Source organism: Astyanax mexicanus, chromosome 21 (assembly GCF_023375975.1).
Source record: "Astyanax mexicanus isolate ESR-SI-001 chromosome 21, AstMex3_surface, whole genome shotgun sequence".
Lineage (NCBI taxonomy): Eukaryota > Metazoa > Chordata > Actinopteri > Characiformes > Acestrorhamphidae > Astyanax > Astyanax mexicanus.
In genome coordinates this window covers 5832203-5857129 of record NC_064428.1, presented here as the reverse complement: position 1 = coordinate 5857129, position 24927 = coordinate 5832203, and the positions used below count along the sequence as shown (strand labels likewise).

Genomic DNA, 24927 nt, shown 5'->3' with positions numbered 1-24927 from the left:
CTCCTTCAGGGTTGTCTGTTAAACAGCCAGAGGTGGAACAAGTATTGAAACATTGTAATTAAGAAAAAGTACCTTTACTTTGCTTAAATTCTACTCAAGTAAAAGTAAAAGTGCCCATCTAAAATCTACTCGAGTAAAAGTAAAAAAGTACTCAATTTAAAATGTACTCTAAGTACATAGTTACTTTTAATTATTCCTCACAGTGGAAACTGACAGGTTAAATCTCTGAGACAACTTTTTGTATCCTTCCCCTGAACAACTATGTTGAACAATCTTTGTTTTTAGATCATTTGAGAGTTGTTTTGATGAGCCCATGATGCCACTCTTCAGAGGAGATTCAAATAGGAGAACAACTTGCAATTGGCCACCTTAAATACCTTTTCTCATGATTGGATACACCTGGCTATGAAGTTCAAAGCTCAATGAGGTTACCAAACCAATTTTGTGCTTCAGTAAGTCAGTAAAAAGTAGTTAGGAGTATTCAAATCAATAAAATGATAAGGGTGCCCATACTTTTGCACCGGTCAAATTTTGGTTTAGTGCATATTGCACATTTTCTGTTAGTACAATAAACCTCATTTCAATCCTGAAATATTACTGTGTCCATCAGTTATTAGATATATCAAACTGAAATGGCTGTTACAAACACCCAAATATTTACAACTAAAAATGATTAAGATTAATAGGGGTGCCCAAACTTTTTCATATGACTGTAGCATTCTGTGCTCATGGAAAATATGTTGACCTGTTTCAGAAGGGTCAAATAACTGGCATTCATCAAGCAGAGAATTCATATAAGGGGATTACTAAAACTACTAAATAGTGGAGGAACAGTGGGAGAAACATCATCTAGGAAGGAATGTGGTTGGAACATTTGGTGAAATCAAATGGTAGTAAAACAACACTAGAACTCAGGGAAATGTTTAATAGTGAAAGTACGAGCTTTCCTACACACACATTCTGAGAGAAACTTCCAGAAGGGTAGGAAGAGAGGCAGGTGAAGTGATGCACCCATCATGACTAATGCCTACTGTACAAGCCTTAGGGGGCGGAGTTATGATGTGGGGTTGATGCTGCAGCTGGTCTGCAGGTTTAGGTTCAGCAACAGTATGTACTGAAAAAATGAGGTCAGCTGACTACCTGAATACAGTGAATATAGACCAGCTTATTCCATCAATGGATTTTTACTTTCCTGATGACACAAGCATATTCCAAGATGACTGGAATGTCAGGATTCATGGGGCTGGAATTGTGAAAGATTTCAGGGTTCAGGGAGCATGAAATCATCATTTATCATTTTCACACATGGATTGAGAGAGAGTTCACCACAGAGTCCAGATCTTAACCTCATTGAGGTTAATCTTTGGGATGTGCTGGAGAAGTCTTTGTGCAGTGCTCCAAATCTCACATCATTACTATTACATGATCTTGGAGAAAAATGTATGCAACGTATTTATTTTCTGGACAGAAATAAATGTTGTGATGTTGCAGAAACCATCACTGATCATCAGTAAATTTTACATTTCATTTAAAGTAAATCAAGGGAGCAGAGTCTGGAGGAAGAGTGGAGAGACACACAGTCCAAACTGCTCGAGGTCTAGTGTGAAGATTCCACCAATCAGTGATGGTTTGGAGAGACATGTCTGTCATCTGCTGGTGTTGATCCACTGTGTTTTATTATTAAGTATAAAGTCAGTGCAGTTTTGTTTTCCCACAAAATCTTACAGCACTTCATGCTTCACTCTGCTACTGACAACTTTTATAGAGATGTGGATTCAGTACACATATATTTTATGTTTGATCTTTTGCAATACTTTGTTTTTTAAGCAATGGTAAGAAAACAAAAGGTGGCACAAGGGCACAAGGCATTCATTTAATTACATAAAATGTCATACATACAATAAAATATCAAACCCAAAACACACAATACAAAGCTACATTTTCTTTCCTGTCACATATTTATGTTATGCTGATACGTAAAGCACTGCACTGTTACTGAACTACAAGTAGAAAACTAAATCGAGAATAAAATGAAAAAACAAAATATCAAGACAATCAATAGGCACTTTTAGAGGGATCGTACCTTGGGATCTCTACAAAACGCCACAGCTAAATCAGGTCCTGATCAAATCTCAGCCTCTCTTAAATGAGGGGTGCAGATATGGCATAGAAGTCTTTCGCATGAGAAACTGAGGCAAAGATTTTTCAACGTATTTCATAAATTACAGAGCAGTATTGTCAGATAAACAGGATCGTGGGTGAACTGGAAGGAGGCAGGTGTTCCTCAGGAGTTCCAGCTGTAAGAGAAGTCTCTCATGTGGAGCTGCCTGAGGGCAGACTTGCCGAGCACGGTCGGCTCCACCAGCTGCTGCACCGTGCTCTGCTGCAGACCACACCTCTCTAAACACTGCGCTGCGTCGCTCTGTGGAGGAAAGAAGAAGCAGAGTCATGAGTTAGAAATACTGAAGGTTTAGTTTGAGTTGTGTATGAGCAAAAACCTGTAGATCACAATACAGTACACTGTAATTCAATTATGATTCATCAATATACAGCAATAAAGTAACAAAATGAATGCATTTTTCAATCAAATTTTAGAAACTGCTACGGTTTACTCTGGTAAATTCCTAATTGGTAAGGAATACAACACTGCTCTCTACTGGTCAAGGGTTAAACACAAACATCTGTCATAATTATATAGTTTTTTGAACTGTTTGTTTGGCAGTAGTTGTGTTCAAAACTCCAGCACCTCCAGAAACTCCTTAAAGACGCTGAGAAAACTATTCTAGGTGATTCTCCCTCATGAAGACACTGAGATTAAAATCTCACCAAGAGTCTGCAGATCTGTCTTTAAACATAAATGTGCTACTTAGAACAATCTAAAATATATAAAAAAAAAATTCTGGTTTGTGTAACACTAGATAGTTACAGAATAATTCAGCATGTGTTCGTGTATAGCTTTAATATAGTCTTTAAGATTAAATCATAAAAAGAGAGAAAACAATGAATGAGATGAGGTGTGTCCAAACTTTTGACTTTTTAAATTTTTTAATTTTTAAAATCTGTAGTGGTATTGAGCATTCTCTGTCACTGAAATACATATCATGATATAATGAAGTATGTATTTATCAACCTGATTGGATGCTTTGGTACAAATAATTTACTACATAATTTAATATTAATATAATTAAAAGAGAACCTACAAACCTTCAGGAAATTATGCCTGTGTTTGGAGTTATTAAACATGAAAGGTTAAACTTTACAGATTTTTAGGGGAGGACACAATCATACAACTATAAACAGGCTTTGTCTACATTATACACATTACTATCACCAGAAACTACATGCTTTTTTCTAATTTACACCTGTCGTCCGTCCTAAACCAGTGTTTAAACTCTTGTTAAAATCTGTGTTATTTAACAGGTTGTATCTGATGTGTTTTATTGGACTGATCATTAAAGTGTCTGTCTGTAGGTTTCTCTTGTGAGAATGTGCAGAGCATTGCAGTATGCCTGCAGTAAACGATTACTCTGTGCATTAGGGGGTTCAAATGACTATTTTATTAGTTGAATAGTCTGCCTACTCATTCCCTCCATTTGTGCCTCCTATCTATGAGGCTCTTGAGTCAATGCATGTTTTAGATGGCTAAACTTTAAGGGCTCTAGACCTTTTTTGATAGTTTGACGTATCTATGTTAACCTAAAAATTACAATGTATGTTATAGGAGACATTCAAACAGGACTGATGTTATTCTCATGAGATTCTAGGATAGTTAATTATGTCTTCAAATGAGACGTAATATTGACCTTTGATTAAGAATGTTATTAATCTCCTCTATTGTGATGATTTATTTGTAATAAATATATTAAAAATGAATATATAAGAGCTCAAAAACTATTGAAATAAATACTAAAAATACATTTTTTGTATGTTATTTGTTTACTTATTAGTATTTACTTATTTTAGTATACGTATTTTTCTTCTTTGTTTCACTTTTGTATTGCTGCGATGTCCAGACTTGTTGCCTCTGTAATTCGATACTTTGTGGAGTTAAATAATCAGCCCTTTCTCTACCTGCTCTCTCTGTGCAGCAGCAGCAGCCCAAACTCTCTGCTTTTCTCTATCACTCCAGAGACAGCAGAAGGCACTAAATATGGAATTTAAGATATTTTGCATTATTTATAAATGTGTTTGTAAAAGCCTTTTATTGTACTAGCTTGAACTAAAGTGATATTAAAAGAACTATTTACACATTATATGATTGTAAACAATTTAAGGCAATTTATTTAACTGACACAAATAACAAAAAACTAAAATATAGTATCTGGCTATTTAAATCGTAATAAACTTATCAATGTGTTTGCTGTTTGGTGATTTCTGCAGCATACATATAAAACTATAAACAATATGTACTGCACATTCACAAAAAATATAACTTTTTCTTGCATTCGTAAACCAATAACCCACTGTAAACAATATGAATTGTGTAATTTGTGACTGCGTTATCTCTTGCAATCTGCTGCCTTTTTTGTCGTAGGACACTTTTCTACGGTGGCCGAGAAAGCCCAACGCAGTGCAAATTGAAAAGCGCTGCAAAAGCACAAAACACATCCATCAAAATTACAACACAGGCGCAGCAAATAGAAAAACGCGCTGCAAATAGAACCACAACACAACGGAAGTGAGTCACAACTCAACGGAATTTTCCCGGGGGACCTTAAAAGATGCTGTACCAGCTAAGCTGATCTTCAGTAACGTCTCGGACTTCACTATGTGTACAAAGGACAATAAGTGGCAAACAAGGCGTTTTGTGAAGCAGAACTTTTAATAATATGCACACAACCGTGGTAATCACAGGTAATAAACATAACTTACTTTTCAGAAGCTTGTTTGCCACTTATTGTCCTTTGTATACAGCTGGTACATCTTTTAAGGTCCCCCGGGAAAATTCCGTTGTGTTGTGACTCACTTCCGTTGTGTTGTGGTTCTATTTGCAGCGCGTTTTTCTTTTTGCAGCGCGTTTTTCTATTTGCTGCGCCTGTGTTGTAATTTTGATGGATGTGTTTTGTGCTTTTGCAGCGCTTTTCAATTTGCACTGCGCTGGGCTTTCTCGGCCACCGTACTTTTCTATTGTGTGACTCCGTTAAAGTTTGCGTTAGAGTTTGTTTTCAGTACCTTAGGTTGCTGTCTTTGGCAGCAGGCTCATAAAGCTTTTTATACTCCTCATACTCTGTGCGCTGTTTTGATGAAACAGGTTAGTTGTCGAGCTATCTTTAATGGCAACCGCTTCCTTACAGAGTTTACATCTTGCCGTTGTTTGAGTAATGTCTGCCTTTTCGAATCCAAACCACCTCCACGCGAGTGAAGATTATCCTCGTCTGGGAATTAAATCCAGGGTAGTAGACTGAGAGGCTGGCGGTGTCTGAACTTCTTCCTCTGGGACAGCATATTCGCTCATTTTCAGCGTTGTTTTAGCCAGCTAAACTAGCGCTAGCTTAAGCCTATGCTATTACAATGTATGGGAACACTCAATGCGCACGCGCAGCAACCTATACTAAAGGTAAACGTGTGGAGTCAATGCGCTCGGACTGATGTTTTTTCCTCAGTGATTAGCATACTCGATAACGTCAGCTTGCACATCGTTAACACAGCAATTAAGATATTATCGTGGACGATATATATCGCACACTCCTATTTGCAACTAATTGTTGCAACCTCTACTATGTATATGACCGTGTATATGACCTAAGATTATGAAGACGTGATGGGGCCAGAAACTCCCACAAAAACCTACCAGACCACTCTGTTTCAGAATGCATTAATAAGAGCTTGCAGGAATAATCACCAGAAAACATTGATATCATTTTTAAGAATATTATTTGCTCTTCCCACTCAGGAAATCTATCTCAATCTCAATTTAAAAGAAAAAAAAAAATCTTCAGGATCACCACTTTAAACACGCCTCTGAATACCTTTTATACAATTACTGTACTTATTTTTTTAATTATAAAAATCATTTGCACTTCAGACCAATAACAGACCAATACCTGGAATAGTAATGAACTCTGAGCAGGATCATACCTGTTGTTCTGATTCAGATGGCTTGGTTACAGGTACGTTTAGGACAGCGCTGGGCTCGTGTGTGTACAGCGACACAGAGAAAGCTCCTTTCTGGGCTGGTTTCAGCAGCTGAGTCAGTGCATGTACAGTGTGGGGCATGATGGGGCCGGTCACCTCCAGACTGCACACGTCCTGATAACCTGTTCTCACCTGGGTCTTCACATTCACACTCCGGGCCTGCAGAGAAACAGCAAAACCAAACTATTAAGTAAGAGTTCTGCTGAATATAAGCTTTTTAATTCATTAAAATAAGTTTTTTAATTAAACAAATAAAAGCAACCAGCTATTTTACATTTAATGTAATCACTGGCTTGGAAATGTTTCTACTAGTCTCTAACCGGAAAATGGCTTAAGGTTTAAGTCTATTTTAAGCTCTATTTGTACAAAAAAAATTAAATAGAGCATTCAGCATCAATTATCGCGCTGGGTTTTACAGTAGTTCACATTTATTTACCATTTCTTTACTAACTGTACAGATCATATCTTTCAGATGGAAAATGGCCAAAGTTGGTATATTAATACTAGCTGAGCTAACTTAATGTTTGATTGTTTACCAATAGATGTGTGTAAAGATTTGAGCATAAGATTTGAACAGCACTGCTGATGTAGATTCATGATGAGACTAGAACTGCTGAGATAAATGTATGATTAAAATAGCACAGCTAAAATCCACACCATGACCAATAAGGGAAATGAAATAAGATAAGGTAAGAGCACCTAAATGCTTCAAAGAGTATTTTGGTTTGTTTAACACTTAAGTTACTTCATGATTCATTACGTGTTCGTTTCTAGTCTGAATCACTACAACAAATGACAGGTTAAAGTATTTTACTATTTAAATGTTGTAGCCAGTATATTATTTTGGGTTTATTCGTCGACCAATCCAGCAGAAATGAACCAGAATCCAAAAGAAAGAAGAAAAAATAATTATCTGCAGAGCTACCATAAGACAATAACTGTACATCATGGTACATCATCTCTCTGCTATTCACTATAATGAAGTATCTGAGGTAACTCCAACTGCTCACCTTCAGCATCTGCAGTGTAGCTCCTCTGAATGCGGTCGGGGCCAGCAGGGTTGGGGGCAGCCCAGCCTGAGAACCAGCTCCAGCCACCAGACTCTTACAGTTAATGAGGAAGTTGATCAGGGTGAAAGTGTTGGAGCCCTCTACCAGCACTACGGACTCCGGCCTGTGGTCCAGCCGCACCTCGTTGTGCTCCTTACGCCTAAAGTAAAAAAAACAAAAAAAACAGTACATTAGAAAGAGTTTGCAATAATTTTAGTGTAAAAGCAAGGAAATACAACTCAATTCTCAGTACTGCAGTGATTAGAACTGATTAGCATGGTGGTGGTGTATGAGGTGTTAGTGTGTGTTGTGCTGGTACAGAGAGTGGAGTTTTTAAACACCTCAGTATTACTGCTGAAGTCTGGACCATTAAAGAACAGGGTGAACAATATTCACTGAGACAAATCTAGGCTTTAAACAAAGTGGTCCAGTCCACAACAGGCAACAATTAATGATTATATCACTTATACTCACACTCATATTTATTTTAGCCTGCGCTTCTTACAGGATAACTGGTTTCTCAATATCTTAATAAAACCTATACATTTCAGGCATTTTTATTTACTCAAAACAAACAAAAATATTTAAATCAACAGCACAAATATATAAAAAACAGTGCACATATGAGTAAAGTATGTGACCTATCAGATGTTCAAATGCGTTCATTAATGGATATTTAAATGTCAATAAAAGAATCCGTGTTCAAATTAAATGATATTTTATTTATATTAAAATGATGGATGAGACAGAGGGAAAGAAAGAGAGAGAGACAAAGACAGGGAGAGAAAGAGATAGGGAGCAAAAGAGAGAGAAAGAGAGACAGAAAGAAACAGAGGGAGAGAGAGAGAATGAAAGAGAGAGGGACAAAGACACAAAGAGGGACAAAGACACAAAGAGAGACAGAATGACAGAGAGAGACAGTCTAGAGCAGGGCTTCTCAACCGGTGGGCCGTGGACCACCAGGGGGCCACGAAGCACCCTCTAGGGGTCCGCAGGCTCGGGATCAGAGGGAGAAAGTAGTCTGCAGTGAGCACTTTATATCAGGGGTCTCAAACTCGCGGCCCGCAGAGTGATATTTTGTTAAAAATCAAAAAATCAAATTTATGTTAGTGCGGTGCACCCGCAAGAAGTACGCATCCTCTCCCTGTCCACCAGCACACGCTGTCCACGCATCCTATTCATTTAAATAGACAGAGCTGCTGCATGAGCTCAGCCCCGCCCTCCGGCAAAAAGTTCAGCTGTTTGTGAGAGAGGCACACACACAGAGCAGCTGCCTTTCAACCGTGAAGGAGAAACTGAAAACGAATTTATAGAACTATAGATCACCGTGAGGTTGATTAAAAATCTTAAACTTATGATTGACTAAACCTGTTGCTTCATTTAAACAAAAAAAACGCCACGGATACACTCACACGGCGAGCCGAGTCATCAGGTGTTCTGTCGAGTTGTGCTACCCTGTCAAACCGTGCTACTCTTATGGGTATATTTAAAATACAAAGAAAGCACAATATTAAAGCATGTTTCCAGTAAGAAGTTCATGTACTTTATTTGGAAAGCCTAAATCCCAGTTTAGGGTAAAGTTATGGTAGCAAGAGTTTATTATACTCTGTTTTTTTAGATACTTGAAAGCGTCAAGGCCCCCTAATAATAATAATAATAATAATAATAAATATAGCCGCAAGCGGCAATCATCGGGTTCAAGCACCAACTTGCACAATGGTGCCTACTGGAGCATTGAATGGTGATGTGTAAGAAGGTCTAATATGATTGGAGATGCCCTGTCACATTTAGAAATTATCAAGTTTTTCACCTGTTATTAATGTTGAGCAGAGGCCTTTCAACCTGATCAGTGCTTAAGTTCACATGTAAATCTAGTGAATTTTGTAGGATATTCATTAAGTGAGTTAGAACTAGTCAAAAGGTGTCTACATGTTATTGGTATTGATCAGGTGGCTTCAACCAGAATGTTCACAAAGTGGTATTCAGATTGACCTTTGAACCTTTGCAGAACAAGCTGAAATGTTTGACCAAACAAGTTTAAATTAACACAAAGGAGTGAATGTTCTGATATGACATGTAATTACGAAGTTATTATAAATCTAGTTCTGAATTAAATGGCGCTTCATCAAGCACCAACTAGCACAATGGTGCCTACTAGAGCATAGGATGGTGATGTGTAAGAAGGTCTAACACAATTGGAGACATTCTGTCACATTTAAAATGATCAAAAGTCTTTCACCGGTTATTAATGTTGAGAAGAGGCACAAAGGAGTGAATGTTCTGATATGACATGTAATGTCAAGTTATTCTTAATCTAGTTCTGTATTAAATGGCGCTTCATCAGAGTGATATTGTACAGAGGTCTTTAACATTGTGAGATTACAGCAAATACTGCAGAGTTACAGCAATTTAGGTTAGAAATTCCAAGGACGCACAGATTGCTTGATGCCTGGAGAGTATTGTATGTGAAATTTTCACAAATGTTTTTAATGAACATTTACCTAGAGACTCTACAGTGTGCAGCAAGACTGAAATGGAGGTGATAGGCCAAATATCCAGAGAGTAGTTTCAATATAGCTATTTTCAAACAATTAGCAATTATGAATGAACAAAGCACTTTTTAAACATAGTTGTATTGAGAAATTTGTCAGAGCCACTGTACTAAATATGGCAAAAACAATTAGATGTCAAAATAGTACAGCATGATTGACATATACTCGTTTTTTTGGAACAGCGCCCCCCAGTGGGCGGATTGTTTCAGCACTTTGCAGGTCACTACAGTGTCTCCACCTGAACATAACTGCCAAATATCATCCAGATTGGGCAACATTCAGCCTGCCAAAATGTCTGCTGAATGCTGATTGGCTGATGGTGTTCAGCCATGTTGATTGATTAAGTTGCCCTTTGAACATCCTTTAGAGGCTGTATGATAGATTCTGCATGCAAAGTTTCAACTTGCTAGGTTGCACGGTTGCTGAGAAACAGTGCTCCAAATTTACCTCTTGAAGTGAATGGGGCATATATCCGGAAGGACTAATTTGCATATGGCGGCCATATTGTTTACATATTTCAACTTTTTCTTAATGAATATTGAAGCGCATGCTTTCACGAATGTTTTGATACCAAACATGCCAGGATTGGTCAACATTCCTAGGACTAGTTTGCAAAAGTAGGTTTTGCATATTATGCAAATTAGCAAAAAATCTATATAGACGGAAGTGCATGGTCCAAATTGGAAAGTTGTTGGTATTGACCCAAGGAATCCATCAAAAAAAGAATTTTGAATGAAGGTCTTATTGTTTTTGAGTTATTGAGAAAATTGTGAAAAATGAATTTCCTTGTTTATAGCGCCACCACTTGACCAATCGGTGCCATTTTTGTTGTCCACCGAGATGCACTGATCCTACATCTACCTACCAAGTTTCATTTCTCTATGACTTACGGTTTAGGCTGCACAACTGTTTTTTCAGGAGAAAAAGAATAATAATAATAATAAGAAGAAGAAAAATCTTAGCAAAAACAGTGCTTGAACCCTAATTATTATTATTAGGGGACCTTGACGCTTTCAAGTTGTAAACAGACAGGGCTAGAGCAGTGTTGCCGTCTGGCTTCATCGGGGGTGCCGTCAAAATATTGCGCTTCACGTGCATATTTCCTTTCCAGAGTCAGCGCGTGTCGGGGAATGTCCCATTTCACAGGCAGCATACTCTGAAGGATGCGACCCACAGAGATAGGCGGTGCATTACTGCGCAGCTGTGACGCAATCTGCCTTCGAATACAGCCTCCAAAGGATGCGGCCCCTAAATTGTTTTTTTCCCCCACGCGATGCACTGCGAGAGTTGTGTGAAGCGCTCAAGCTAGCATGGAACGTTTTTTAAAAAGAAGACTGCCGATTCAGATAACTCTGAATCGGAGCCATTAACTTCTTCATCCAGTGGTAGATCAGCAGTGAGTGTAGCAGTGTATTTCACTCGTTTGAAAAGTCAGCAGGTTTCCTGCTAATTGTTTTCACCCTCGTTTTCACCTGAAGTATTCCGCCAGCACCCCATCCTGATTAGCTCCATCTAATAAATAATGCAGAGTATATGTTTTTAATACATTGTAAACTGGGGTGCCTTGACATTTTGCATACTTTTAAAGGGTGTCGTGATAGAAAAAAGGTTGAGAAACGCTGGTCTAGAGGACAATCAGGTGTGGATGAAAGCAGCAGATGACTGATGTATAGCTTGCTGGATTTAGCGGCATGGGCATGGTAGTGGGGGGAAATGTGGACCTGACTACCCAGGGCCCGAGTAGGAAGCAGGGCCCATGAAAATTCACGTTCCTTGTGTGCTGGCATGGATAGGGTCCCACTGACATTGAGAGTGTACAGGGCCCAGAATTTGCTGCTAAGCCCCTGTTTAGCTCCCTTGCTAACCGGACAAACAGCGTGAGCGGCCGCAAACACACTCAAACAGAAAACGTGGGAGATCATAAGAGAAACGCAAGATTAAACGCCATGCGTACTTTAGATCACGGAATCGTACAAGCGTACTAAGAGGTAAATTGACTTGCTCCAAAGCGTTTCAGTCTCAGAGAATGTGTGTGTTATTTGCCTACATAAAACACAAGCTATAGGAAATACATACATTTTGATTGAGATGCTATCAGGCTTCTTGATCTTGTCCTGTATTCCCATGTCCTGCAGCCAAGACAAACCACCATCATCATCGTCGTCGTCGTCGTCATCCTCATCATATTCATCTTCTTTCTTATCATCAGTACACTGTGACGTCCTGAAGTAGAAACACAGAAAAATATATATATATAAAATATACAGTCCACAATATAAATATTACAGTATAATATAGTGTAATATAAAGAATACAGTAAAAATCTAAATATGCTACAGTATACTACACAACTGAGCACTTACACAGCACTGCTTGGTTCATCTCCATCAGTCTGCTGAGAGCTGCTCTCTTTGCTCTTCCTCTTCTCCTCCAGTAGAGGGAGTGAGAACTCTATCCCTACAGCAAAAAACACACAGGCAAGGTCAACCATACTCTCAGATACTAGACTGGGAAAGTACTATTAGAAGGAAAACAAATACAAATATAAAAGTATAAAAAAATGGCATAAAAATGCAAATACACTCTTTTATAGAGTGTATAATAATAATAACGTTTTGATTAATAAGAATATTGTAAAACAGTAATTGGAATATTAAAGAAAATCTTAAATAAATAGGTAAGGCAAGTTAACCTAACAAAAAAAATCTGCATACAGCTCTGGAAAAAATCTGAATTCTGAATCAGTTTATCTGATTTAGCTATTTATAGGTTTATGTTTGAGTAAAATGAACATTGCTGTTTTATTTTATAAACTACAGACAACATTTCTCCCAAATTCCAAATAAAAATATTATCATTAAGAGCATTTATTTACAGAACATGAGAAATGACTGAAATAAAAAGTTCATATTCATAAAGTTCAGAAATTTATGTTTGGTGGAATAAGCCTGGTTTTTAATCACAGTTTTTAATCATACATCTTGGCATCATGTTCTCCTCCACCAGTCTTACACACTGCTTTTGGATAACTTTATGCTTTTACTTCTGGTGCTTGTGATCATCCATCTTCCTCTTGATTATATTCCAGAGGTTTTCAATTTGGCAAAATCGAAGAAACTCATCATTTTTAAGTGCTCTCTTATTTTTTTCCAGAGCTGTAGTAATAAATAAATAATAAATAATGGGTTATTTGTAATAAATAAATGCAACAGTCTAAACTAAGGCCTGCAAAAATGATTGGTCATAATGAAGCATTGCACATATAATGCAGATATAATGACATTATATAATAATTGTTAAATAATTATAATTGCAAAATAATTGTTAAAAAGTTAACGTGTGCACATATATAGGTAAGGTACCACGTTTATATGACATCTTTCTATCCCTAAAATAATGCAATCAGACAGGGAATGTAATTGACCCATGCACACATTACTTTGCTCAGTAATATATCTCTCTAATGATAAATATATAAGATATTAAACAGTATTTTGGCGCTTCTTTTTACCATCAGCCTTCATGGCCTCGCGGAGCCCCCTGGTGGTGGGGGTAAGAAGAGCAGTGATGCCCTTAGCCCCACTCAGTCCTGCTCCTCTGAACAGCACAGTGAACTGATAGGAACAGACGTAGAAGTACGGGCAGAGTCTGGCCTTCAGCAGACTGTACAGAGAGGTGAGACTGCCTGACCTGTAGAGAGAACAGAGCGAGAAATGCATTTATTTTAGTGATACATATATACATACACACATTACACTTTCAGACCTGCCAACCTTGAAAGAATTGTATGAGTACATTATGGTATAACGCGGCAGATATATAATAAATATAGTGTTTAACAGCAGCAGATTAAACATACACATATATATATATACAGGGATGCACATAACTGGTACGCAGGTACGCATGCGCGACAAAAAATAGCAACGCGTACTGCCACTTGGGTCACTACCGCGCTCTTGCGTACTGACTATCCCTCCTGAAATATTTCACATGACTGCTCAAGTCACCAGTGTACATCAGTAAATGTTGGTAATTATAGTCAAACATGTCTAAGAAGAAACAGACAACAGTAAGCAGCTTCTTTGGAGTTTCGCCCCCAACTAAGAAACAGCAACTGGAGCCAGAGCCGAAGAAAAGACTTTTTTCGGAGAAGTGGCTGCAAGAAGTGCCGTGGCTTGAGGCTAATGATGAGCGAACAGAAATGTGGTGCAAGATTTGCCGTGCCCATCCACAGCCAGCAGACAAAACAGGTGCGTTTTATAAAGGGTCGAAGAATTTCAATCATCCGTTATTTAACAAACACGAAAAGAGCAAGGAACATGCCACTGTGGCGCAAGCCATTGCTAATAAACAAGCTAGCCGAGAAGACATAGCAAGTTGTCCACTTAGCAGATGGCGAGACAAGCTTACTGATCAACAAAGGCAAGCCCTTTTTAACGTTTTTCTCCTTGCTTTCCATAAAGCGAAACACACCCGTCCCATGTCATCATTTGCGGAGGATATTCCGTTGCTGAAGCGGCTAGGAGTTAATGTTGGGACTGCTTATCATTCACGTGAAGGGGGCACAAGGATTATGCAGAGCATAGCGCATACCATCAGCAGGGAGCTACGAGCAAAGTTGCAGGCTGCTCAGTTTTGGGGACTGCTTTTTGACGGGTCCGAAGACATCACAAAAACTGAGCAGGAGATTGTGTACATTGTGTCAGTATCCACCAATGGAGAGTTTTCGTCAGACTTTCTCGGATTGGTCGAATTGGGTGCCGACCGCACCGCACAGGCAATAACAGACGGGCTGGTAAAACTTTTTCAGGACGCATGCTTGGACGACTGGAGAACAAAGTTGCTCGCTGTGTGCACAGATGGCGCAGCTGTAAACGTCGGGGTGTACAACGGCGTTGTGCCAAAACTAAAGGGACTAGTTGCGATTGGAGACAATCTTGTGCACATTCTGTGCACTGCACACACGCTGGAGAATTGCACAAAATCAGCTGACCGCAAGGTTCCGTACTGCAAAACCTTCAATCAGTCTGTGGTCAGGCTGCTGCAGTTTTATTTACAGAAAGGTGGTGCGAAAAAAACAGCTGCATTGCAGAAGCTATGTGAAGAAAATGGGATCTCCTTTGTGAAATTGGGAAAGTTTCATAATATTAGGTGGTCTGCATGGCGGCACGAAGTACTGTTAAAAATATCAAGACTATTGCCAGCCATTAAAATGCAATTGGCTACAAGTGATAACCCTGACTTGCAGCATATCTGCACAGAGCGTTTTCAATGCTTTCTAACACACATGGTTGACATTGGCAACATTTTGAAGACCACATCAATCAGATTTCAGAAAGAAAAGCTGACCATAGGGGAATGTAAGGACGAACTCATGGTGGCCATTGGGCAATTCAAACTTATGCTGGATGCTGGAGACCATAGTGCACAGACTGTTTCTAATGCTGAGGCTGACATAGACAAGACAGACTTACTCAGTGCATTAATTGAAGAGTTTGAAACTAGATATGACTCCCTTAAGTCATGTGATCACTTCTTAGTATTTGACCCTTCAACCTGGCCTCAGGAAATGCAAGGCCTCCACAGTTTTGGAAACACAACAATTTGCAACATTCTCCAAAAATACGAGGCCATCTTGCAGCTCAATAAAGACATCACTCTGACAGAATGGATGCGCTTAAAGCAGGCAGCAAAACGGCTGGGAGCATCTTCTGTGTATGACCTAGTCCAAATAGTAAATAATCCAAGTAACCCGGATGCTTACTCCAACATCAAAGAGCTGGTTAAGCTGTCTCTTGCACTGCCTTTGAGCAGTGCAGCTTGTGAGAGAGGTTTTTCACATCTTAACATAATCAAAAACAAATACAGATCCCGCCTGTCACATGCTCGTCTCTCAGCCCATATGCACATCCACCTGTCAAAGGAGACCACAGAGACATTTAACCCAAAGCCAGCTGTTGACCTGTGGATGGAGACAGCCAACCGGAGGCTCAACCAAGGGCAAGGAAGTACATCTACAGCAGCAGCATCATCTGCCACACAGGATGCTGAAGCAGAGGACAATGAGTGTGACACTGAGGAGGACAATGGGGGCGACAGTGCGGTGGATAGTGAGGAGGACTTTCAGACTTATCACAGATGAGGTGAGTACCAAACACTATTTGCTGGTACTCACATGAGTAACTCACTAAAAAAGTTATGTGCACCCCTGTATATATATATATATACATATTTATATAGTACCAAAAGTTTGGACACAACATAAATTCAGTGTTTTTTAAATTGTTTTTAAAAGTTCTGTATTCCAAATAATTCTCATCCAAATAAAGAAAAACATCTTACACAAATCAGAATACGTTTTATATTTTAGTATCTTAAAAGTAGCACCTCTTGCATCTCTGCTGTATTTTCTCAGTCAGTTTTATGAGGTAGAGTCACCTGGAATTCAGGCTTTCAGTTAACAGCTGTGCTGAACTCATCAAGAGTTAATTACTTGAATTTCTTGTCTCTTAATAAAGTGTTTGAGAGCATCAGTTAAAGTAAAGTAGTGAAGAGGTAGAGTTACAGGTATACAGTGAATAGTGAATATTTGAGTAATGTTCTAATCCAGATTATGAGAAGCAAGAACTACTCAACTAAATAAAGAAGGGCAGTCGCAAAGCCCATTAAAACCATTATGATGAAACTGGCTCTCATCAGGACCTCCCAGGAAAAGAAGAACAAGTGTTCCTTCTGTTGTACAGGATAAGTTCATCAGAGTTACCAGCCTTAAAAACCACAAGTTAACAGCTCCCCAGATAAGAGCATCTAAATACTTCACATATTTTAGTTTAACACTTAAGTTACTACATGATTCCTTATGGTGTCCCTTTATAGTCTGGATGACTAAAACTTTAAATGGGAAGGTGTATATAATTTGTATATAAAGGTGTATATAAAGTAGTAATAATAATAATAATAATAATAATAATGTTAACCAGTTCAAACAGAGTTCATTTTGGTCATAATTTTGTCAATAATATCACAGGCCAGTTCCCACGACAGTGATACATGTTCTAAATTTAGATTTTTTTATTAAAGAGGAAGTGAATCACAGGCAGGTTTGGGCCAGTTTGTTGTTCACATGAAATAATTCAGCTTTTACTGCATCACACTAACATCTCCCTCCTTCAAAGTGAGATTCCTAAACTGACATAAAATCAGGCAGGTTTGCAGCTGATTCCTACAATTTTTCAGCTTTTTTTTTACCAGAAGTGCTTCTATAAATGTAAAAAATTAAAATAAAAAATATTAGACAACAAATCCAACTAATATTTATCTGTGTTATCACTGGATTTCTCTAAAGACGCTGTGTGATAATAATAAAGTATAAAATTATAATAATGACTCACCACTCGCTCATCAGGCTCTGCTGAACCGCAGCGTCCTGTGCCCATGGCGTGTTCTTGCCGGCGAACTTGCGCTCGGCTCCAATCCTGGGGAAGAGTGAGAGCCAGGGCAGAGAGGGGTGCTGCCAGTACTGCAGACACTGCTGGAAACCACAGCGCAGCTCTGTGCAGCTACGGGGGTCCTACAAACCAGTGAGCAGGGGGGAATTAATAAATACAGCAGGAATGTGTTTAGTACAGTAACAAACATAAAAAAAGACACTTATTGTTTTGTTTACTGTTATTCCATTATGTGTAGCTTTAATTTTTCATGTCTTTAATATTTTTTACAATGTAAAAAATACATTTAATAAAAAAAATAAAAAACACTGAATGAGAATGTGTTCAAAAACTTTTGACTGGTTCTGTATTTACAACAATATTGGGTTATCAGATCTCTCAAGCTCTCTCTCTCTCTCTCTTATACATATATATATATATATATATATATATATATATATATATATATATATATATATATATATATATTCTTTCAATCCCTTAAGGCTCACCTTCCGCGAAAATCCGATTTTTCTTGTTTTTTGTGGAATACAGTAGGTCTCTCCGAGTTGAATGTGTACACCTGCACATTAAACTGTTTTGCAGCCCCCATTGTCTGCAGGAGCTAAGCAAAGAAATCCCCCCTCCCCCCCTCCGAAAAACGGGTGAATTTTGAATGATCTTTCTGCCTACGTAGGCAGAAACTCACAGACCAGCCCACCTTGGCTCGAGAAACTCCCAGAGGCGGAGCTGAAGCGACGCAACATCACCGCTCATCAGTTAGGAGGTGGGAGGCAGTGAGCGGCAGAGCGGCGGAGGGGCGTCGCAGTGCTCCTAGCCAATCAGAGGAGAGATATTTGCATGCTGTTTGCATGTATGAATATTCATGAGCAAAGCTGGAATCCGGTCATTTTGGACACACCCCTAAAACAGTCCATTAAAAAAGAGCTATACAGAGACACCTGAGCACTTTTTTTTTACAAAAACGGCTCACATGTCATTCATTCATACTAGAGACCACAACTAGACATTTTAAAATGAAAGAAAAAACGACGGAAGGTGAGCTTTAAATGAACATGCATTCTTATTAAACATTAGCTGTGATTTTATGATATACAGTGTTTTTGCTTGTTCATTTTAAGTTCTATTGGGACAGGACTGTTTTACATGCAGAAGTGGGGTAGTGTAATTATCACCAGGTATCATTAGTGATTGTAGTCCTGTCTGAAAGAGCCATATCAGTCATTTTTACAGTGTGGGATTTACATAGGGTTACTCAAAATATTGTTTTATCATCATCATAATCATCGCAATATGTGCATGTGCAACAGTTACATCGCAGGACTTGCTATGTCAAGTTATGCTGATTTAAATCACACTAAGGTCACACTACAACTTGACTAATATATATTTTTTTTGTTTGTTTTTTTTTGGATAATTAGTAATTTCACTGCATTTTACATGTAAAATAACAGGTAAAAATAACATTGGGTTACGTTTATCCCATGGAAAACAAAACATATAATTAAATATTTTCAAATCCTGTTGGAAAAGCTGCATTTTGTTTGTTTGGTCATTTGAGCCTGCAGCAAACCTTAAATCACGAAGACGAGCCAAATGACTCCTCAGAGATGTAAGAGTTAAGGGCAATGTAACTATGTGACGCGGGCAGCAGCAGCAGCAGTAATCGGTCTGGCAAGCCTCACGTTTACACACAGACCCCTCCTTTCTGGTCACAGACGCACGAACGCAGACATACAAACCAGCCTTAACACAGCATTAGGTAAGTCATGGTGCTGTGTAGCATATAGCCTATGAAACATGCTATAAAAGTGTAGCTGCAAGATTTCAAACAAAATTTAATGTTTTCACTGTAAGTGAGTTAAAAGATTGGTTATTATCAAATTGGAGGCGACAGCAGTGTGTAAATCAAGTAGACACTCCCATCTCAGTCATTATGAGATTCCTTATTAAGGTTGCAACAATTAGTCAATATAATTGTCATTTCTACATTTCTAGTGCCGACCAATCGTTTAATCAGGGACAGCAACGATAAAGGACTCACTGACACAGTTCACGATCGACTTGTCTGTGTCTCCAAAAGTGCACAAAGACAACAGAATAAAGATTTACTCACTAAGTATCACAACTTTACACCTTTAAACATCCTTTGCCCATTTAAAGGACATTTAACATCAAACATTCTGCTGTATCTAAAGTGTTTTAAAGTGACGGAGAGCATGGCAAAAATACTTATTGACAAACACTAATCAAAAAAATAATTTAGATTAGTTATCAGAATAATCAATATTTGCAGTTCTATTCCTTATCCTGTGCAAACCATTAATAATTTTAAATATGTCCCGTACTACAATTATAATGCTACACCTGTGTACACACAAAAACTAATCCCAGGGTTTTAGCAGTAAAACTAAACTATTATCTGCTAAAAAGTGAATATTACCTGGATGTTGAGTGGCAGACTGGCGTACTCTGCCCTGCAGTGCAAACTCAGGCCTTGTGCTTCTTCTTGTGCCTTTAAGTGTTCAGCCCAGGAGAAGGAGTGAGGGGAAGTGAAGAGCAGCCTGGTTTTCAGACTCCAGTCTGCTGGATATTCTCTGCAAACCTCTGGAGCAGGAGAATCGCCAACCTCAGGAGCTTCTGGATTCTACGTGAAGTTGTAGAAACACTATTTATTAAGACTTTGAATTCTTACAGAACTAGATGAATTAGTGCTAAACGTTTATAGTGTTACTTTACCTTTAAAATGGGGGTTGCTTTTTCAGGCCCAAATAAATCCTCTTCGAATAATGAGTCTTCTTCAGAAAATGATACGTTCTGCGTGGGTGAACAGAATCTTAATTACTCACAAATGTAAAAAAAAAAAGCATAGCTTGCAATGTGTGTGGACACACACAAAACAAATGAGCTGCATTTGTAACATCAGTAACATAATAAACAACTGTTGCTAAACAATATGTTAAGTGTTCGATCAATAATAGTGAATACTAGACATAACTGCTTCCCTCGGGCGCCGAGTGGTCCAGCGGTCTAAAGCGCTGCCACTATGAGCAGGAGGTCGCAGGTTCGAACCCCCGCTCATGCAGCTTTGCCATCAAGCTGCAAAGAGCAAAATTGGCCCTGCTCCCTCTGGGGGTGGGTAAATGGCGCTCTCTCCCCACATCACTCCTGTGGTGATGTCTGCAGCACAGTGCGTCTGTGAGCTGATGTACCGGAGCCGAGCCGATGTGCTTTCCTCCAAGCGCGCTGGCTGCTCGGCAGAAGCGAAGTGAAAAGAAGCGGTGTCTGACTTCACATGTATCGGAGGAAGCATGTGCTAGTCTTCACCCTCCTGGTGTGTTGGGGCATCACTAGTGATAGGGGAGTCCTAATGAGTGGGTTGGGTAATTGGCCATTTAAATTGGGGAGAAAATGGGAAAAATTTAAAAATGTTTTCCTTAGTGATGCAACTATCAATTATTTTGGTGGTCGACAATTATTCCATCCATGCCGTCATCGCTACTTCCTGTGGGTAATGCTCCTGTTAGTAGTTTTCTATAATGCTTTAAAACAATAGAAACAGCTGAAGGTGAGATTGCAATGCTCTTTAAATGCCCAGGAGACATTAAAAAGTGAAATTGTTTGATATTTAGTGAGAAAATACGTATTCTGTTGTGTTTGATCACTTCTGGTGACCAAGATGAGTGTGAACTGTGCGAGTGTGCAGCCCTCAATCCTGTCAGGTGTTAAATGTATGACAGTATTATGGTCTGCAAAGACTAATACAGGTTTACGGTAAAATCAGATGTAGTACTTACTACATACATACTGTTCTCTACTTTACTGTATATAGTCGCTGTCCAATAATAAACACTCATCTTCAAAACAGCAACTTTAAAGGAGAGAGAAAAAACCTTGTGAACTTTCAATGGAAGTCAATGTAAAAATAGTTTATTTCAGGTAATTTTAAAGAGTTTCTATTGGTCCATTTATCAAGAAAATGTGGGAACGTGTAAGGGACAGTTTGTCTGTTCAAAATAAGTAGTAAAGTAAAAAAAATCAACATAAATGGAGAAGTGTTTTTCATAGGACAGCAACGATATTACATACATAATTCATAATCAGTGCAACAATTGACTGTCATCCATTACAATATATTAAAAAACAAATCACATGCATTTGTGCATTTTGTGAGTTTCAGTCAAATCAAATATTTAACATATAATTAAAATCTCGTTCTCGTCTGGTGAACCCAATATTGAATTTGGTCTCATCTTGTGAAATAAATGACATCTAACAATTACAAAAAGAGACCGTTTGGTTTATTAAACAAAATGCTGGAAACAGAATGTAACTTTTTTCCATTTTTATCTGATTAATAATTTATTATTTAAAAAGATAGAAAACAGATATTCGACTATGAAAATAATCTTTAGTTGCAGCCCTACTTTAGATACAGTAACCAGCATATCTTTGTCTCTAAATGTACCGCTTTACTAGTGAGAATTACACTTCAGACAGTAAACTAGTAAAAAAAAAAAAAAAAAAGCTAAAACAGTTTAACAAAATAAAGTTTAGTTCACGTTACTTAGCATCAATAGTTGTATTAGCTGTGTGTTGCTACTAGGGGTGTGCCATATCATATCATACGTGATAATATCGCCAACATTTTTGAATATCGTGAACGATATTATACCCTGAAATATCGTGCCATAACACTCACCCCTAATGATCACATCAGGGTATTACTTTTTTGCTGTTTTAAGCAAAAGAAAAATTCACACTGTTCTTATTTCCTATTAAATACCTACTAGAGACAGATTATATATTTCCAGTATCATTTATTTTACTTTAATGCTGGAAATATGGATATATTTGGTGTGCATTGTTATTGTTAGTATCATGAAATTCTGGATCATTGACTTCTGTTACAAATCTGCTAAAATTATTGTACTTTTTTTCATATCTCAGTTAGGGATGTGCTGTATCATATCGTATACAACAACAAAATGTAAGTTTTGTTTCGTTGCAATAGTATATTTTTCATTTTTTTCGACATATCGCCAACAGTATCGTTATCGCGAATGAAATATCGTGATATTATTTTAGGGCCATACCGCCCACCCCTAGTTGCTACCTAGCTTAGCTTAGGGCTCTGTGCAGTGAACTAGCTTTTCAGCTAAATAACAATAGCTAATTAGCAGTTGCTAGTTAGCTAAGTACACAAGTAACTGCAGTTATTAGTTAATATTATTAGTGTAGATTAGTTAAAGTTAGTTTAGAGTAACTTAAATAGCTGACAGTACCTTGTGTGTTTTGGTGTGTTTAGCAGCAGCAGTAGTGTTATTATTATAGAGCAGGTCGGTGAGAGAGGAGCCGAAGCCGGCGGTCTGCTCTCCCGGACTCTCCGCCTCACAGCGCCCGCCTGCAGCCCCCCCGCAGCCCGGCTCCTCCGCGGCGCAGGACACGGCCCTCCGCTTCCCCGGGCTGTTATATGTGTTCTCAATGTTAGCGAATGGGTTCCTGCGCTTAACCGCGCCGCCACTGCCGGTCCGGACCGGGCCTTTCAGCAGCAGCGGCCCCGGAGAGAAGGGCCGAACCCCGGCTAACCCCGCGGAGCCCGGAGCGGCGCCTCCAGAGCCCGCAGAGACTCCCTCACTCCGCGCCCTCTTCCTCCGCATCCGCAGAACCTCGGAGGGCTTCTTAAAGCTCGGGGAGTAATAGCTCTGATCCGCCATTGCTGTAAAACCTCGTGAACACAATATCTGACCTCAATAATCTGTATTTATAACTATATTAATCACACTGACTGATCCGCAGCTCTCCCGCTCCGCCGGTCCTGTTTAACCCCGAATCCAAAATTCGCGCGAGATGCAAATACAAAACAGACGACCACCAACAATGCGTCCCAGAAACGCATATCAATCCCTCAGATTTGTGAGTGTATTTCCCGCTAGTCTGCGCAATTTGGACGCATGTCTAAGAGCACAGATGCTTTTTTAAGCAAGCCGCCAAATGTAGAGTTCTCCCTGCACTACAAATTAAAAGTATTTCAAACAAAGACACGACAAAGCGGTAAATAATAATTATCACAATAAAAACTAAACTATTTAGGCATAAATTAATATTTTTTAAAAAGTATTATAAAGATCGAAGAAAATTATTAACTAGGCAAAAACATAAAAAATCAATCAAATTAGTAAAAGCTCTTTTTAGAAATTAAGAAATAAGTATTTAATGGATTGTTCTAAAAATAGGTATAGATTGTAAATCTCACAGATACACTTTGGTTGTTTTTCTTAAAAACAACCTTTATTGACTTATCAATTCAATTTTAATAATATTTCGTTCATTACTAATGGTTGATGAATATTTTAAGTTAATTCTATTTACAAAAATAACTAAATGACTCCCAGCCCTCAGATTTTTAATTTAATTTATTTTGTATTTAATTTTACAGTAGTTCATTTTTTTTTTTTTACTTTTTGCCTATTATATTAATATTCATAAAATTAACTGCACATACATTTTCTGTAGAATATGCAATTTAAGGTATATATGTATCATATATTTAAGGGATGTCCTCGTGTCCTGATAAACTCTGTTATCCTTTTTATGAAACTATATAATATCAAAAAAATAAATGGTGCAAAATGTGCCTTGTCCGCAGTGACCATAAACCAACTCAGTCAGCCACATTTCTGTGGCACACAGACTCACTTATACACAACCGATGTTTATCAGTAATTAACTTCAAAAACCCCACAGATAACTATAATTAACCAGGAGCACACTCGCTCCACAGTGACCGATTCAGACCAGAGACCTTATTATTGAGGACACAGGCCACTGAGTGCTTTATCAAAGAGATTTTTCATAACTAATCACGGTGCCTGTTCAGGACAAAGTCCTGCCCTTCATCAAAAACAGCCAATCAGCTTGCTGGTTGTGCCAAGAACTGTATGCTGGTGGGGAAGCCTACCCTCTCTGTAGAGATTGGTGCAGGTGCAGTTGTCATAACAACCTGAAAAATTTCATTTTTTGTGCATTATTCCGTCAAACACTATAATTTGCATTATATTTGCTTAAACTCATAGCCAACTATGGTTAAAGAGAGCACCAAACCTACCTCATAAACAGATTCTTTTTCCGGGCTGGCCTGAGTTGCGATGCTATAATATTATATTTAATAATTTTTAAAATGAGCTCCATAGGATGAAAATGGCAGATAAAATGGCTGTACTTCTATATTATCTGTATCCCATCTAACTGAGAATGTTATAAGAACGTTTAGAAACATTTTGGAAAGGTAATTTTGCAGGAATGTTCAGAAAACATGTGATGTAATAATAGATTGCATCACTATATTACAATGTTTCATACATAACGTTCACCAGCTGGATTGAAATTAACATTATGGAAATGTTAAAAAATAACATTCCCAAAACTAAATCTGAAAACACTGACACAAGTGACGTTGCAGCAACATGTTACCAGAACATTTGAAAATGTTAAATAAAAAATGTTCTAAGAACATACAGATAATTTGACACATTAAGAGGCAGGGATTGAGAATATAAATATTTAGAATTCCAGATAAAACTGAACCATTCAATGACTTCTTTTAATACTTTGCTCTCCTTTCAGCCCCTCATCTCTCCCTCCACCCTGCAGTGTCAGGAGTTTAGATTAATGGATGTGAGCCGACTCTCGCCACAGTTAATTTCCCCCTGTTTATCATTATCGCTCGCGATTAATCAC

At 38.3% G+C, this 24927-nt stretch overlaps 1 protein-coding gene across 1 annotated transcript; it reads right to left on the bottom strand.

Annotated features, from left to right (window-relative positions):
- Window positions 1-1859: 1859 nt before the first annotated feature.
- On the bottom strand, window positions 1860-23153 carry LOC103026765 (DNA replication fork stabilization factor DONSON). Its single transcript, XM_022674966.2, has 10 exons — window positions 22473-23153; window positions 19927-20004; window positions 19631-19834; window positions 17131-17309; window positions 13248-13426; window positions 12100-12193; window positions 11813-11959; window positions 7146-7344; window positions 6079-6294; window positions 1860-2422 (listed from the first exon to the last, which is right to left on the bottom strand). Exons 1-10 carry the CDS (start codon window positions 22902-22904, stop codon window positions 2285-2287), a joined length of 1866 nt encoding a protein of 621 aa, XP_022530687.2. The 5' UTR covers window positions 22905-23153; the 3' UTR covers window positions 1860-2284.
- Between the last annotated feature and the right edge of the window lie 1774 nt (window positions 23154-24927).

Bases quoted from the DNA above. Each gene is read 5' to 3' on its own strand.
- LOC103026765 (XM_022674966.2), bottom strand. From the start codon at position 22,904: ATGGCGGATCAGAGCTATTACTCCCCGAGCTTTAAGAAGCCCTCCGAG. The intron at 11,960-12,099 runs GTAAGTGCTCAG...TTTCTACTTCAG, and splicing joins GATGAACCAAGCAGTGCTGT to GACGTCACAGTGTACTGATG. The intron at 6,295-7,145 runs GTGAGCAGTTGG...GTTTCTCTGCAG, and splicing joins CTACACTGCAGATGCTGAAG to GCCCGGAGTGTGAATGTGAA.